At 35.0% G+C, this 17,157-nt stretch overlaps 1 protein-coding gene across 6 annotated transcripts in view; it reads right to left on the bottom strand.

The window, feature by feature from the left end:
* Nucleotides 1–641: 641 nt before the first annotated feature.
* Nucleotides 642–17,157, bottom strand: part of LOC121874554 (glycerol-3-phosphate dehydrogenase [NAD(+)], cytoplasmic-like) — a 46,708-nt gene continuing 30,192 nt past the window's right edge. The window contains exons 9-12 of one of the 6 annotated variants that reach the window (XR_006090455.1): nt 15,897–15,989; nt 12,084–12,169; nt 6,103–6,142; nt 642–960 (exon numbers count right to left, since the gene is read on the bottom strand). Coding sequence is in view for 3 of the 6 variants with exons in the window: in XM_042378740.1 (XP_042234674.1) it covers nt 12,115–12,169; nt 15,897–15,989 (148 nt within the window). In the remaining 3 variants the exon portion in view is untranslated. Of the gene's footprint in view, nt 961–6,102; nt 6,143–12,052; nt 12,170–15,896; nt 15,990–17,157 lie in introns of all 6 variants that reach the window. The other 5 variants (XR_006090454.1, XR_006090453.1, XM_042378740.1 and 2 more) reach the window with 5 other exon arrangements.

Raw genomic sequence — 17,157 nt, 5'->3', positions numbered from 1 at the left:
TTATGCTTTCCATTATTATTTTTCATTATCAAGTACAGTTAAGTTAAGTTAAATGATTTTATAGGTAAATGTTGCAGTGGCGAGGAAAAAAAATGGTCATTGTTTTAAGCATGTGGGTATCAATCCTATAACAATTACTGTACTGTACTACTCTACTCCACTTATGGTGTAGTTTTCTTTCTTTTGTCTGGGGAAGGTAAACATCCATAACTTTAACTCAACATAAACAAATAGACAAAAAACACAAAAGCACGTCTTCATCAAAATAATCACTATATTGCATGTGAATACAGTACAGGGGTGGTGGCCTAAGCTGTCAACTTGCACACTTCTATGCTGCCTTAATTTAAAATAGTGTGGGGAGCTGGAGGTTAGGTGTTCATAATGTATAATAATATTATGTTTAACATCCTTTAATAATAAAGGACAAAATTTTTTGGGGTTTATCACCTAATTTTTACTTTAAGTTTCTAAGTGCACAGTATAAATTATTTTAGTGTTTTTGCAGACACTTTGATAAATATTACAGATATTAATTACTACTGTAGCATAAAAATATTTCTTAAGATACAACTGTACAGTAGAGCTTAATGCCTTCGCAAGTTTGACAGTTTGGTAATAAAAAAATAAAAATTCAGTTGTAACTCTTCTAGGTTTATCTTTGCCAATGAAAATACCAATTTTTTACTGCAACACATGGCATACATATATTAACACTATGATAAAACAGTCTGACACATTTCTCTTGATAAAACTCCTAATTTTAAACAATTTACTGTTACAGTAACTTACTTGGTAACATCACAGAATGCCCACAAGGAGTCTACCATAAGATATATAATGCACTTATAATGAAACATTGATATACAGTCTAGAACGACCTGGGTCTCACTTTAAGTCTCGGAAGTTTTTTAATCTTGGCATTCTGTGAGTGATGTGCGTTGCTCGTCAAACCCACACCTGGTGAGGGGAAAATAAGAAATCTGGTTTATGAAAGATTCAAGCAAATAGGTAGATAAATCAAACTATTGTAATGATATTTGCTAAATAGAGCTTTCTTGTAACCTATAGTAATGATTCCTAACATTGTAGCAACTAGTACCGTGTTGATTGTCTATCAAGTATGCATGTACCATATTCAAAAGCAAAATACTGTTCATACCTTATATAAACAGATTAACAGGCGAACAATAGAATAAAACTGAAGTATAGTATTGTACTATCACGTATGTATAATTCATAGGGGAAAAAAGTTATTTTAGTGTAAAATATAGTGCTACATACATACACAGTACAGTACCACATTAACTTTGTATGTACTGTACAGTAGAATGAACATTCACTTCTGGACTAACAATACTGCATACAGGTGCAACACTAAACAACGGTAACTGGTCTTCTACTCCATCAGATTTTTTTTTTCATAAGTATTATTGTCAATACAGTATTTACTTTCATTACCATAAATTAGTAGCATGCAAAAGTAAAATGACTATTTAACACTGAATTTTCTGCAGCTTAGATTGCTTAAGATAAATTAATGGCATATGTATTTGAAAATTGGAGAAAAATGCTTTTAGACAAAATTTTTTGCATAAAAAAATATCTGGAGACCGAAACCATTACCAATACATTTCTAAAACAAAATACGTACTAAATAAACTAGATAAATCTGCAACTCAGAAATACTACAAAATAAGTGCTCTTGGTGTGGCCACTGAGTAAGTTAAATACCATACAGCATATTACAAAAATAAAAACTGGGATTATAATCGTACATTTATACTGATGAGGAACCCATTTAATATACAGTACTATACGAGTACAGGTATATTAAAAAATATGGTAAAGGCAAAGAGTTTACACAGTCTATTCCGCTAAGTAGATTCTGTACTGTAGATCAAATATGGATTAATAACTCAAAATTTTTTTTTGGCTGTTATTATGGTATTGTATATCATGTGACAATTTTGGTTATGCAATTCCTTTAAGCTCACCGTGGAGGTCAAAAAAGGGGTTATGCCTCGATACCTGTCCTTGAGCAATAAGTATAGTACAGTACTTCTTAATATTTATAATGCTAATACAGTATTGTATACTCTTGTTATTGAAGCTACAACTCTGTATTTTAGAATGATACTCAAACTCTCCAATAAAACCTATCACATAAGTTATGACTGTAAAAAAGAATAGTGCATTACTGTATTATTGAAGTACAGTACAGTGCATCTCCTTCATGAAACAAGCAGGAAAATTTGTCATTCACTCAAAAATTCAAGATTCAGAGAAAGATTTTATCCTGTATATTTGTTATTCAATCACAGATATTCTGCTTGTGCCAAGAAGGCAAGCTGATAGTAAATTTATAAATAATTTGCATGAAATAATTCATATAATAGGGAAGCCGTGGCAGACAATGCACATGCACCAAGCTCACTCAATATCTCCCACTACTGCCACCAGCAGAAAACCTCCGGTTAGGATAAGAGGTAAATTATAAAGTATACAATAAGTTCAATAAGATTATCGCCTATTATATATAAGAAAAACGTCTCATGATTCAGTAAAGTAAATACTGTAACTATTTTTGTCCCTGGTAAATCATCCTGCTAGCTGAAAAACAATGAATCCCTGGATTAAGCATAAGAATGTCTTCAATGCTTTAAAAAGTTAAGCACAAACTGGGACAGTCATACAGTACTGTCACAGGGAATTAATCCCCTGAAATGGTTGAATCAGTAATTGTTTAAAATGTGAACCTGAGAAATAAATCATATACTATATGTACAGTACTGTATTCAAATTATTGTCATATAAATCCAAATGAATGTGCATTATTCCTATGACAAATATACATGCTAAATAAAGGAAAAGGGTGAAGAAATTTAATTCTCCATAAAAATAACATTTGAAGATTGTCCTCCTTTAACCCTCACATTCATCATGATGCAAATTGCATCAAATCATAAGGTAGCATTATATGCATTGGTGATGTGAATCATGTCAATAAACTAAAAAAAAAAATGCATTAATGTCTGTATAGGACAAAATCTTTTTCAATTAACTGATTTCTGATAGTAAAGTAATAGTGAGACATTCCAAGACAGACCAAAGAACCATATTACAGTAAATCCCATTCATTAACTTCAAACTTGCCAGCTGAATCGAATTGTGAATCATGATAAATTTCAGTGCTAAAGATTTTTTCCAGAACCTTATATGCTCCGGTCCAACTGACACTAAAGTACAGTAGTCCAACATTATCAGTAAAATGATACAAGTGAATAGCATTAATAGTGATCACTTAGAAAAAACAACAACTCAAACATGAAAAACAAAGGCAATGAGCAGCGACAAATACCTAGTACTGTACAGTACTTGCAGGCTATACAAGATCTAGTCTAGTCAAATATCCACTTATAACAAAACTCTGATTCTATTTTTTTCCCAGATGCTATCAACAACCTGTCTGGCTATTTGAATACAAAAAACATTTGGTTGTGTAAAGAGAGATACCGTAATTGTAAATTGTTGCCATGACACCATAATGAAAAAAAAAGTAATATCACAAAAAAAGATTAATACAACATTTTACTCATTTTTCTTCTGTTGAATATTTTTTTTATAAAACACTTCCAAAAGTTTTCTTGACTAACAAAATTTCTGGTTTTGCATTGAAATACACTTTTGTAATGCAACACATGTAAGTAAATAATAATAAAAGCACAAACACACACATACATATATACCAGGGTAATTCTGTGTTTGTTTGAAAAAGTGAAAGCGAGTCCCATTAAAGCACGACTGCCCATTACGGACAGTGTAGATACAGCACACTGTAGACTAAGCCTTTGGAACACAAGGAGGCAGCATGGCCTTCACTTTCCCAAGTTGTAAACTTAGGTACCCATTTAAAGCTAGGGTGAACTGGGAGTGCTGGGGAATTGAACCACTGACCCCTGGAACAAGTGGCATGTGCTAATCCTGTGTTTGTTTACATTGTATTAAAAACTCCTGGAATGACCCTAAGGAACCTCACAACTGTAGCCAGACTAAGGATGCTAGATAAGCATTCCACACAGTTACCAACTACATCTCACAAATGTGCCAGTCATTGTACCAGGTACTGTATAGGTGCAGGCAACTTAAAGTGTCCTGTACGAGTATATCATTTTGTCTATATAATTTATATTTTGTGTTTTCCCCAGTGGAATGGAGAGGTTGGACAAATGGGTGGGTCATCATTCCTGCCAACCTTAAAACAATCAGCTGCTCTTCCGATTGTTCAAAAACTACTGTAGACTACCACTGAAGGTGATGTAATGAACTGGGACCATAATTCTAGTACAGTGGATGAAATTGCAATATGCTAATTAGTGAACTCAACATAGATATACTGTACCTTGAGGTTGCAAAGCAAAATTTTATATTGATCTGCAAAGTCTCTCAAGTTACTGAACAGAACCGGATTTCAAATGGATGGACTGATTGACTTAACATCTCCCCCACCCATATTATAAGGCAGATACATTAAAATGAATCTTACTTCAGGAACAAACAAAAAATAAATTGATAAAGTACAAGTATTTAGACTATAAGCTGTAATGTACAGCTTGCATCATAGGAAATGAGAGTATTTGTCGTCGGTGGAGATATCTGGCATCTCCTCAATGTAGTATATTTTCATGAAAGAATCACTCCGATTCGTCATATCTTTTCCTATTTTGAGCTTCCTCCGACTGACTCTCAGGGATTGCAAGCACAATTATATTGTTCCTACTAGTTTTAGTACTTTATACACTCTTCTGCAGTGCCCCTAGCTACTGTAATATCTCTTCGGAACTTACATCCCTCTCAGCCACCTTTTGTGTTTCTGCCGCTTTTCCAACTTGCTTTAGTTTAGAAACCACCAAGGATCTGGCTTCCTGTATTTTTGGCACTAAATATTAACTCTTTCCCTTGTGGTCCACAATAACCTAGTTGGCTTGGGGCTTCCAGTAGCGTTAAAACCAACAACAGGTTCCAACCTTTGTGATAATCAGCAGTGACCTAAATCCTTCCTTCTGGACCTCAACCACACAATCTATGCAAAATTCCTCTTCACAGTAATTGCATGACAGCAAACTCCCTGGGGCACACAGCACTGACAGCTGTTGCCGACGGGCACTAGCATTTGGCTTTGGGGGGGCTTGAGGAGTGGGGGTGTATGAGGGTAACATTTGTCAGCTGAGGAAATCAAGATTTAAATGTATGCCCTCTGGTTTCTCCGAGTCAACACTAGGAATTTTCTTTGCACAACCTATGTGATATACGAGTAAATTTACTCTATTTGTGTGAGTGTGTGTGTGTCTTGGTGACAAGGACCTTTAAATCCATGGCTCAGCTACATTACTTCCTAGGTCTGGTGTGTTGGTGGCTTGGGAGGGAGATGGGGGTGATGATGCCAACCTTTGTAACCCGTCAATTTATTCTGAGGAAGAAATCCCCTTACTACTGATGTGAGTTATTTATAATCACACCTCCTATTAGATGTAATTTCAATGTGCACTATGATGTTTGTGTCCTAAAGGCAAGATAATATCATTCTAAAGTCACTTTACTGTATTGCCTTTGATACACAAGGGGGCAGCATGGCCAGCACTGCACTCAACCATGTTCACTTCCCTCACTGTAAAGTTAGGTATACTGTACTTATTTATAGGCAATTGGATTGGGGGTGTCTTGGGATCAAACCAGTGATCTTTATGACAGGTAGTGAGCATTGTATTCATGCAGCCACCATACCCATTTACAAAATTATTCATATAAAAAATTTGCAAAATCTTTGATAAAAAAAATGAATCTTTATGATGTATAATCAAAGTACATAGTTATTTGCGTTTTGATTTCATAATAATGTATATATTTTACACTATCAAAGCACATCGAACTTCAAAATAAGAATGGAAACCATGGTCTAGATTTTAAAACAGACACAGGTGCTGAAGACTTGCAAGAAAGTATAAATGATGAGTTATGCAATTGTACTATCACCACAGATATCTACAAGAGACAAAAGATACATCATAAGCAATACTACAATAAGATTCACTATTGACTTACCACTAGATGGCAGATGACTTAGAGCTTAGACATTAATGACCTTGAAAGTAAAATAAACAAAAGGTATAGTTATTCTTTGATAAAATACGATGTCCTTAAATCTGAAATTTCTCGAGGATATTTTCATTACTTTATTCTAACATATAATGCAGTAGGATTTCCATAACTATTCATTAAAATCATTCCTGCAAAAAAGGTTGCAATTACAAATAAAAAAATAAAAGTTTGTACGATACATGCCTCTGGCTATGGTAAGTGAAAAATTTTTTATCAGAAAGACAGACGCATGTACACAAAAGCTAACACTTAATGCCCTCCCAACCAATGGTGGCTGAGGAATGAAATGTAAAATAAAGATTAAAAGAGATATCTGGCAAGTGCTATTCTATAATACATTAAACAGTATGTACTCAATTTTCCACACACTAGCTTTAAACTTAGCTTGGAATCTTTTAAAACATAATTATCTGAGCAACGTATCAGATCAGAAAAATTTATGAAGTGTTCTAGGAAATATTGTTTTAGAGCCAAGTTTAAAGGAGGCCGGTGTCCTGTATACCTGTAAAGGCTGTGGATTCCAGCTCTGGCTAAACCCTTCATATTGACAGCTGGCATAAATATACAATTTATTTATTTCTCCAGTTGTAATAGTAATAGAGATTAGAAATAATAGAGTATACAGTGCATTTAATTATAATAAAATAGCATTGCAAGAAATGACTTGCAAGATTGATTTTTTTTTTTTTTAGCCAAATACAGTACTGTATTTAATTTGATGTTTTTTCTTTTAAGATTTGGTGGCCATGGAGAACAGGACCTACCCTACAGTTACCATACATCTTAACACACAGAAGTGTCAAGTCTTATCATTCATCAATCCGTGATTTATATATATACATATATACATACAGCGGTCCCTCTGTTAACAAACACAATTCGTTCCACAGAGTCATTCCGTTAACCAAAAATTTCGTTAACCGAATCCATTATTTCAATGGGATATTGGGTAATTGGTTTCCGCTCACAGAAAAGTACATACAAAGTAAAGCCAAAAACACAAAGTCAGACACTCCTAAAATTCCCCTAACTCGCCCTTAAATCACTAAATATATACGAACATATACACTCTTACTCTTAAATCACTACTGTAATGTGATACAGGAGACTAATTTTTATCTCTTGTGCAAAATATATGACATTTATATTCAAATTATTCGCTGTCTTGCAAGGATTCCAGCAATGCAAATTATATTCTAACTTTAGTCTGTGATATTATATAAGATAAAAATTTAAAGCCTACTGTATAACCACCAAACCCTGGCTGGGAGGAGGGGGGGGGTGACAGTGACATGTTTGACAGTTAGCACTGAAGGTCTAGTGAAGTATTTATTTGTTTATTTATGTCCTTGAGATTGAGTTTTTGTTTTTTGCTTATAAAATTTCATAGAAGTGACTGGGGAAAATATAATTTACATTGCTGGAATTCTTATAAGATAATGATTAATTTGAATGTAAACATGCAATAGTTTGCACTAGACTAAAATTTTAGTATCATTTTGTACATTATTTTGATTACATGTACAGTACAGCTTTGCCCTTAGAACATTGCATGCATGTAAATGAGTTTCAATAAATGAATAAAGTTACATATATCGAGCAAAAAAAAAAATAGGTGAAAAACTTTATATAGACAGAGCTTGGATGGCTAAATTTTAGAATGACCAATAATTTTAATATAAAAAAATGCACAAATATTAAAGAGCACCATTTTCTTGATATTTACTCCACTGGAAACGAATGTAAACATAGAACAGATTACTGAATTACTGAATTAGCAGACTAGCCCATCAGCTGATGCTCACAACAAAACGTGATGTTCGTAAGGATTTCGTTAGTCAAATTTTTATTCGTTAACTGTATTGAAGATTCTTATGGAAGGCAATTCGTTAACCGAGGGACCACTGTACTGTAATAGTATACAGTCAACCCTCGCTTTACACGGTCCCACATTCCGCGTTTCCACGGTACCCAGCTGAAACCGGAATGCTCACATTCTGCAGTGCGTGTACCCCTTTACGCGGAGAGCGGCTGGCGAGCCGCGCCATTTTTGGAGCCAAACCTCCCGCCATCCGCCATGTTGTGTAAGCGGCGCGAGCAGGGTGCGCACAAGATCGCCCAGTCATCAAAACATTACTGAGTTCTTCACCCGCCACCCACCACAGCCGACCCAAGTCAGTGATAGTGATAATTATAGTGAGGATATGGACTTATATGGACTTTGAGGGGTTTGACAAAGAGGCCCTGCAAGCCTCTGTGGTGGATAATGATACAATTGATACAAGTGATACAGGTGAGGGCCAATAATCTGCCCTCTGCCTCGGAACCAACCCCCCATCCCCGTGTGCCCAGCCATCTTTTCTACTAATGTAAGTGTTAAAAAACCTAATATTATTGATATTTCTCTTAATTATTAATTGTGTGTGCATACCATCATAAAATTAAGAAGTTATTTTTACTACAACGTAGGTATTGTGTCTGAAAAAGTGGAGTTTGGGGGTCGGCCCGGTCTCTATTTCAATTAATCCCATATGTTATGTTGTTCACTTTACGCGTTTCTCACTTTCCGCGGTACCCTGTTGGTTGAATTAACCGCGTAAAGTGAGGGTTGATTGTACAGTATACGTGTGTGTTCCAAGTCACTGAAGTACTAACCGAACCTATCCTTTATCAGTTAATAGTTGGGGTCGATACTGTATGTGTACCATAAAACTCTCACACAATACAAATAAATAAATATCTCGTGAACATTTGCCTTACAGTAAAAGGAGGGTATATTTTTCCATGTACAGTATATAATATAGTACTGTACTCTTTTTTTTACAGCTAAATGACACCAAATTTTCTGACTAAAGGTACAGGAATTAGTATACTGTACAGTCTTTTATAACTCCAGTAATATAATATTTTGTCACGTCGTGTACTGTATGTATTAAAAAAACAAAAAATAATTAACTACAACCACACACACACACTATAATCAAAGCAAGTTATACTTAACTCAAAAAGTATAAAACAAGAAAATTCATATAAACAAACCAGTTGTGTAGCTGAGGCAGAGTTAAGACTAGTCAGCTTCTATGGTTATGCTTGATGGGGAAAAATTTAAAATACAGGTACTGTACAGTAATTGGAATGAGCATCATCTACAGACTAATGTACTGTACTGTATTTGCACTTTAAATTTGGTCACTCACCTCCCACACGGTACAGTACACCAGGGAAATATCAAACACTGATGCAGCAGCGTCATAAACATACATTAGCCATTTGTTAAGGGCTGTAAATGATGCAGCAAGTATATGAACAAAAAGCAAAGCGTAAAGAAGACATCTAATGAGCAAACATTCTCGTGAAAAACATTTAACGAGAACCGGTAATTATAGGAATGCATATATTTTGCGAAGTGGTTTTCCTTTTCTTTAAATCACTAAATCATTCAGTTCTATGTGCAATAAAAATTTAAAAAAGAAGAAATCTGCACAGATTATAATTTCATTAATGTCTAGTGCTTGAGGTTTTATATACTGTGCTGTATACTGTATGATTTTTTTTTTAATTTACACAAAATATATACAGACACATACAGTACAATAACAGAAAAAATACATTCACAATATAATAATATATGCACATGTAACATAATTCAGCCATTGCTCAACATACACTATATGTTATAACCTAATTGAAAAGTTTCTCATATAAGAAGCAGTATGGCCAGGACAGTAAAGAATATTCTCAAAACACTTTGGTTACTATTCATGTCTCACCATGATAAGACAGAACCACAACAACATATCTCAGAAAATCTGAATATGTACTGCACTGTACTCTATAGCCTGATCATTCACCTCCCACCCATGTGAAGCAGTTACCCTTTGGTTGCACTTTTGGTAAAAGGAAGGGCACTCACAATTGATTAGACTTATTATCCATGAGTAAGAATGCTGGTAGCCAAGAATTGATGAGGGAAAAAAAAAAGCCCAGTAACAGTGACACTTTTAACAGTAAATAACACATCAGTTTATAGAACAACCTCATTGTAATAAAATCTGTACTACAAATTATTCTTAAATGAGGGGAGGAGAGGATTCTCTCCCTGAAAACTTTTCACAATTTGATTTTTTATAAACTGTACAGTATCACATTTTCTCAAACTCCCATTTTAAAAGCTGAGATACCATCCAATGAAAACTACTTCCCCAAAACAATCTTAAGAAGCCAAAAACATGTTTATGAAAGTTTTTGGAATACACAAAGATTTTAAGTCAACAAAAAAGTGAAAAATTATTTCCTTATATTTGTTCTGCATGAAAACTTGGCAAGCTTGTACAGTAGTTATGTCCTCTCGTGTTGGTGGTGCATGACATTACAAAGAAATGCACCGGGTTTACATTTTCCATCCTTTTCAGGATTTTGAATATTTCAATGAAATCTGTCCCATTGTGCAAATAAATCACTGTAGGTGATTCTTTAGTTCATCATGTTCACTACACCAACAGCAAGTGTTTAAATTCTAAAGATTATCAGACAAACTCTTTTATACCACAGTTAAGTCATCAGAAATCATTAACTAAACTGATATGTGCTTGTAGTGAAGAACTTGTGTTAGAAATAAGATCTATCCATATTTGCAGGGAACATTCCAACACTAAGGAGACAAATATGATATATCATTCTTCTGCTTCTAACAACATTCTTCTGGAGTAGGTGTGTGATCTTAGCACTGTATTGGAAATTCCAAGTGATACCATCTAGAAAAGGACATCTAATAGCAAATGTGCAGAGTGACACCAAATTACAATCAGTACTTTCTTCATGACCTTAACTAACAAATGTTAGGTGCCAGTCTCCGTAACATGACTTGATACAAACAAAAAAAAGGAAGGTATACAAACTATGGAAGTTATGAAGTATGGAGACACTTTTTCTGGTAATACTGTACATTATTTTTTTACTGAACACAGACGTCTTTCTTTTGCCTAAATCGTGGGTCTCACTGATTTATCAAAATCTATCTAATATGAATCCTTGTTAATTAGTGCAAAGGCGACAATTCCAATTATCCAGCACTAAGCAGCATCATTGTTGGCTTCTGCCAAGGCCAAGAGAAAAGTTTAATTAAAGGAATGGAGGAAGAGGTATGATGATGAAAACTGTGTATTTATATCGAGTTTTATCAGTAATATAAATGATTTGGAATATATACAGCTGTATAAACTGTAGTTCATTACCCATTGTGCTATATTTTTGGTATCATTTGTTTGTTTGCTTTATGTCTGGTACAAAATAAAGAAATAAGAAAAGACTTCATTTAAAAGCGAATTTCATCTTTAGCTTAGACCTATTATGTTAAATATTTTTAAAATTTTTACATCTCCTCTGAAGTGTTAATGCCTTGAAATCATTTACATCTTGATAGTCCAGTTATTTAACATTATTTTAGAGAATAACAGGTCTGCTTACCAGTTGTGAACATATTTAGTTTGCATAAACGGACAGCTACACGAACATTTTCTATGAACCAATCCGCTATTTTTATTGAAGAGGGACGTGGCTTACGGGCCAGGTTAGTGTGGAAAGGGTATAGTGTCCTAAATGTTAACAATAACCCAGGTTGACAAGGTCTGAACATGAGGTAAGTGATGTTAGTCTTGGGTGATTACTATAACTATATCAGTTAAACAATTACTGTACATTTAAAATTTGATCCCATTTTCAAAATTACACAATCAGGCTTTATCAGGAGACAAGAAAAGCATTTCTGATCAAGAGAATAAATTGAGAAAAAAAAAAAGAGATGAATATATTCAGGCAGGCACTATGCTTCATTCTACAAGCAAGCATAATGATAAAGTTCATATACTATACATAAAAATAAACATAACACTACCAGCCTTGACAGGAGGTCAACAAGAGCATACCAGTGTCGGATTCCCTCAAGGGCTCTTGCTCTTAACCCTTAATATCTGAAGATGTCACCATCGCTATTTTAAAGCAGTTTGGGGGCCTATTAATGGGAAAGAGGAATGGATCAGCTCCAACCATATACTGTACTATATTCTACAAAATAAATTAGAAAAAGTCTGAAAATAGTAGATGACATATCTAGGATTCTTTTCTAGAAAATGGTAATTGCACATGACCCCTAGTAAGCTTTTTATCCACATTTTGGGTGCACACAGGCCCAGACACACACAAAAAAATAATATAAGAATAATAAGAGCTCAATATAGGCCAATCTTTACACATCAATACTGTACAATCAGCAGAAATTCAAAACTTAATTTATAAATTCATCAGCTCTATATAAAAGCAAATTGCTCCCTAATGAGTCTTGATAGGTAACTGTAAAAAATTTTCTGGTGAAATCTAAAACCATGAAAAACATGCAGTGTGATGTCTCCATAACGTATACATTAATGACCTCAACACTGTGTCTATCTGGTAATTTAAAATCTTTAATAAATTGAGCTTAGAAAGCAGACATCTTTCTACCAAGTAAATCTTGCACTTCAACAACACATTCCTAATGATATACAGCATGCCTTTACAATTCGTGGCCTTTGATTATTCGCGAATGACACCCTGGATGTACCCAAGAATGTCTGCGGGTAGTTTTAAAGTTGCAGGCATTTTCGTGGCCGGGACGGGGAGCCTGCGAGTTCTACGGCATCTCGCAAGGTGTCTCTCTTGTCCCAGGCAGCTGGGCCATATACACTCACTCCGCCTCAGTCCGGGTTAAACATTCATCCATTTCACGCTTGTGCTACTCTGCTCTCTTAACAACTGGGGAGTGAGTGACTGTTAGTTAGCGCATTGTCTGCAGTTGAAACTCTCCTCACGCCCTGTCATATTTCACTGGATTTACTGTTATCATGAGTGTTTATTGATAAAATAGTGTTTAATAGTGATTAATAAAGTCATTGTAGCCAGGTTAGCTCATCATTGTAACCACCAGGCTACTGGGCCAAGCTGTGAGGTGTTATGGTTTTTTCAACTCATATTTTCGGGTAGATATACGTAACTTTCTTCATTTATTTTTACTCAGGTACATGCATACACCATCCGAAGTACATATTGTGAAATGAAGTAAAAGAAATAATTGTCCTAAGGGCAAACACGTAATGGGAGGAGGGTGCAGAGTGTAGCTGGTTGGGAGCGCTGCTTGGGAATTTTTTGGTGTAACTTATTTATTTCTCACAATTACTGGTACTGTAAATATTATTTTAAGAAAACTATGGCTGTGAGGTGTTATGGTTGCTTTTCAACTAGTAATTTTGGGTAGTTACTGTATAAGTATCTTTTTCATTTATTTTTACTCAGTTACATGAACACACCATCCTACATACATATTGTGAAAAAAGTACAGTATTACACCGCAATTACCGATGTCCTTCATGCTGGGTTGGCTAGATGGCTACGAAAGAAATTCTTTAAATTTGATCTACGTATCAACCCAACTGGCGCTCAGATGCCATTCGTTCAACAGATAGTAATTTTTATGAGGAAATATTGCCGTTATGGCAACCCAACCGACTCAACTTCAATAACAAAGCATGGAGTGTGTTTGTGTGTGTGTGTGTGTGTGTGTGTGTGTGTGTGTTATTATGATGATGGTAACACATTGGCTGGAAAGAAACGGAAGGTTTCTCTCTGTGGTTAAAGGGTTCATAACATGAATACTAAGACTGGTGCACAATACATGCTAAGTCTACCAATAAACTTATAGAAGTCAGTCCATATAAAGTGTTAAACAATTTTGTGCTTGTCTCAGTACTATACTGGACCATATTATATCATCCCACCATGAAATAGTGAGTGGCACCTACTGCAGGACAAACGTTATATCAAAGGCGAGTGATTAAATATTGAAAAAACTTCATATTCACTTTAAAAGTGTATGGAAGTCAATAAATTTGGTGACCTATTCATTCAAAAGTATAAGGACCGAGTGTACTTCTGTGTCAACAATGTAAGTGACAAAGAACAATGGGTTTCTGGCTCTATCAACTATGTTTTCCAGCAGCATACAGTACACTGGTTAAAACCTTTGTGCTGATTTAATTGTTCTTCGTTTGTTTCACACACCGAACGATTTACTTTTTATAGTGCATACAACTGCTGCAGTAGTCTTTAGAAAATATTTTGTTATAAGTGAAGGATCTTTACTTAAATTTCATTATGTGGAGAGGCAGGGTGGCGAAAATATAAAAGACACTTTGAATATACTGTACTACTTTGTGTTGGATACAAGACGTCTATATTCTATATCGAAATATACATTACAATGCAGTACTTCACTGAATTGTCTACAGTAGTCTTCATTTACCAGGGGAAGATCCAGGAATACCAAAATGGGGTGTCCAAGAAGTTGTGGAGGGGGAACATTGCGAGCACAGTGTGCCCACCCAGCTGAGGAGCTTCGGGGGGGCACTGTATGCCATGCCCCCTCCCCCAGAATTTGTTTTGAAATCTGACCAATATCATGGTAATTTTGAAGCCATGTGCACTTGATATTAGGAGATATTTTGAGGTCCATAGTAATTACTTTCAACTATACAAAAATGTCTGAGTACAATACTACATAAAGAAAATGTATTGGAATTTTCTGAAGAAAGGGGAGTCCCCCTCCCCCCCCCCGGATCCGCCCGTTTACTGTAACTATACCGTACCTATATGCTTTTACATTTATTTGTCTGACATATTTATCTTGTTATAGTTGTGTACCCTATCAACCACCCCTCTACATACTAACTCTCTCTCTCTTAGAATTTAACTCCTCAAGCTATCAGTTCTTCTCACTCCATATCAAAGTCTTACAAGCTACACCTCTACTTTCTTTTCCATCCATTTCCAACACCTGTGTCACACCTTCCATAAGACCTCACCCCACTAGTAAAGTTAATTTTCAGCTACATCAGTCAATTCTAGATGCAGTACAGTACAGTATATTATTTGTGAGTGACTGATTGAGAGTGACTTGACTGAGAGAACCTTTTGACCAGTTCACACTAATGTTGCTTTTATATTGTACAGAAGTGACTTTTTGATCACATGTTTTCTGCATAACTTTCTATTTTGAACTTTAGCAATGTAATGCACTTTTAATACTGTCCCTTAGATAAGTAAAAATAATCTCAATGCCCCTCCATCCATGACTTTGCAACTCTGAACTGCCATCAAACACACTCTATTTTAACAGAATTTCATAATATGACTCTTTTTGTGTCTTCAGTACAGACAATGTTCAATTGTATACTGTTTCATATTGTTTCTACTTTTATAATTCAAAACATAAAAAAAGACCCAGTAAGGACAAAACAAACATATACCCGTCAGAATTTTGGTACAATTCATAGTAAGCAACTACATCTTACTGAAGAAGAAATCAACTACAGAGAATACTGAATGAAACTTTTACTAATATAATAAGTACAGTATATAGGCTGTGCAATGTGTACATGGTGGTGAAGCAAATGTAATTGAAAGTGCTATTACTGTACTTGTCTGAGCTTGTAGATAAAAAGATTACTCAAGGCCTAAAAGGAAGAAAGGATAAGAAGATTTTATTGCAGTACAGAACTAATTTTTTTTTTCTAGTCTGCATTATCAGGAAGTAGTTCAAATACTCAAAACCAACTAACAATGAGATAATCACACATATAACAGCCACTACATTACTTAAATTTACCCCAAAATAAAATAAAATACACTAGGTAGTATACTGTACTTACATGTGCTCTGGGTGGTTTCGAATGCAGTCAATCATTGCTGCTGGAGTTAGGTCACCCAAACAAATCTGGTGAATGGCTGTGAAAAGAGGAAACCTGAAATGGGAAAAAAAAGGAGCACTTATTTGAGGAAAAAATATACAGTATAAAATAAAATATTTTTGAATAACTTGCCCAGATCATTATAGCTTGGTTCCTAAAACATCCACGAGGGTTGTAAAAATTTGACTGGGTAGGAAGGCTACATACAGCAGCACTTTATCCACTGGAATATTGTTTCCGCAGATTAGTAATAGACATTCTGTGGAAATGACAAATTCTGCTTTTCAGGTGACTGGCAGTGGTACATTGCACACATCAGTTTCATATCTCCACAGCCATAAAGATTGATATCATAACAGTACAATACTTCAATCATTCATTCTGCATACTGTGGACAGTAGAACGTCAATATAACTTAAGATACATTCCAAGAGTGGTCGCTTTAAACCGAATTCGCACTAAATCGAAGTGTTGTTTCAATGGAATACAGTGATCCCTCGGTTAACGAACGGCTCGTTAACGAATTACCTTCCATAAGAATCTTCAATTCGGTTAACGAAATTCTTAAGAAATCATGTCAACATGTTTTCGCTTGCTCACCAGCTGAAATATTAGTCTGCCAATACAATAATCGGTTCTAGGGCTTAAATTTGTTCCCATTTGAGTAAATATCAAGAAGGTTGTACGATTCAATAAATTTCCAAGTTATATATTAAAATTTTTAGTCATTTTAACACTTATTTAACATAATTGCAGTAGAGGAAACTAGTTTTTGGTGCGCCAATCAGCCACTTGACTCACCCACCAAGGCGTCGGTTAGTGTCTCTGGTTAGTGGAGGTAATATCTTGCTTGTGGCTCTCTTGAACATAAACTATTTTTACGTTTTTACAGTACAATTATTGGTCATTCTGAAATTTATTTAACATATTGACAATATATAGTGCAGTGTTGATTTAAAGAAAGTAATCTTGAATTACACCTAGTGAACTTAAAATTTTATGGGTGAAATGACGGCATGAAGCATGGGGTGATTTCTCTTCCACCCCCACTTCCTTCTCATCTCCCATCTCCACCCCCACTTCTAATTCCCATCATCATCATCATCAACCAGGAGCCAAAGTAAGTGTACTTTACTGCATTTTTTTTTACTTTGTATGTAATTTTCGGTGAGCCGGAACCAATTACCCAAAATCCCATTGAAACAATGGTTTCGGTTAACGA

Source organism: Homarus americanus, unplaced genomic scaffold, assembly GCF_018991925.1.
Source record: "Homarus americanus isolate GMGI-L3 unplaced genomic scaffold, GMGI_Hamer_2.0 scaffold34360, whole genome shotgun sequence".
Lineage (NCBI taxonomy): Eukaryota > Metazoa > Arthropoda > Malacostraca > Decapoda > Nephropidae > Homarus > Homarus americanus.
The sequence above is the reverse complement of the archived record's forward strand: the minus strand, read 5'-3'. Positions and strand labels throughout refer to the sequence as shown.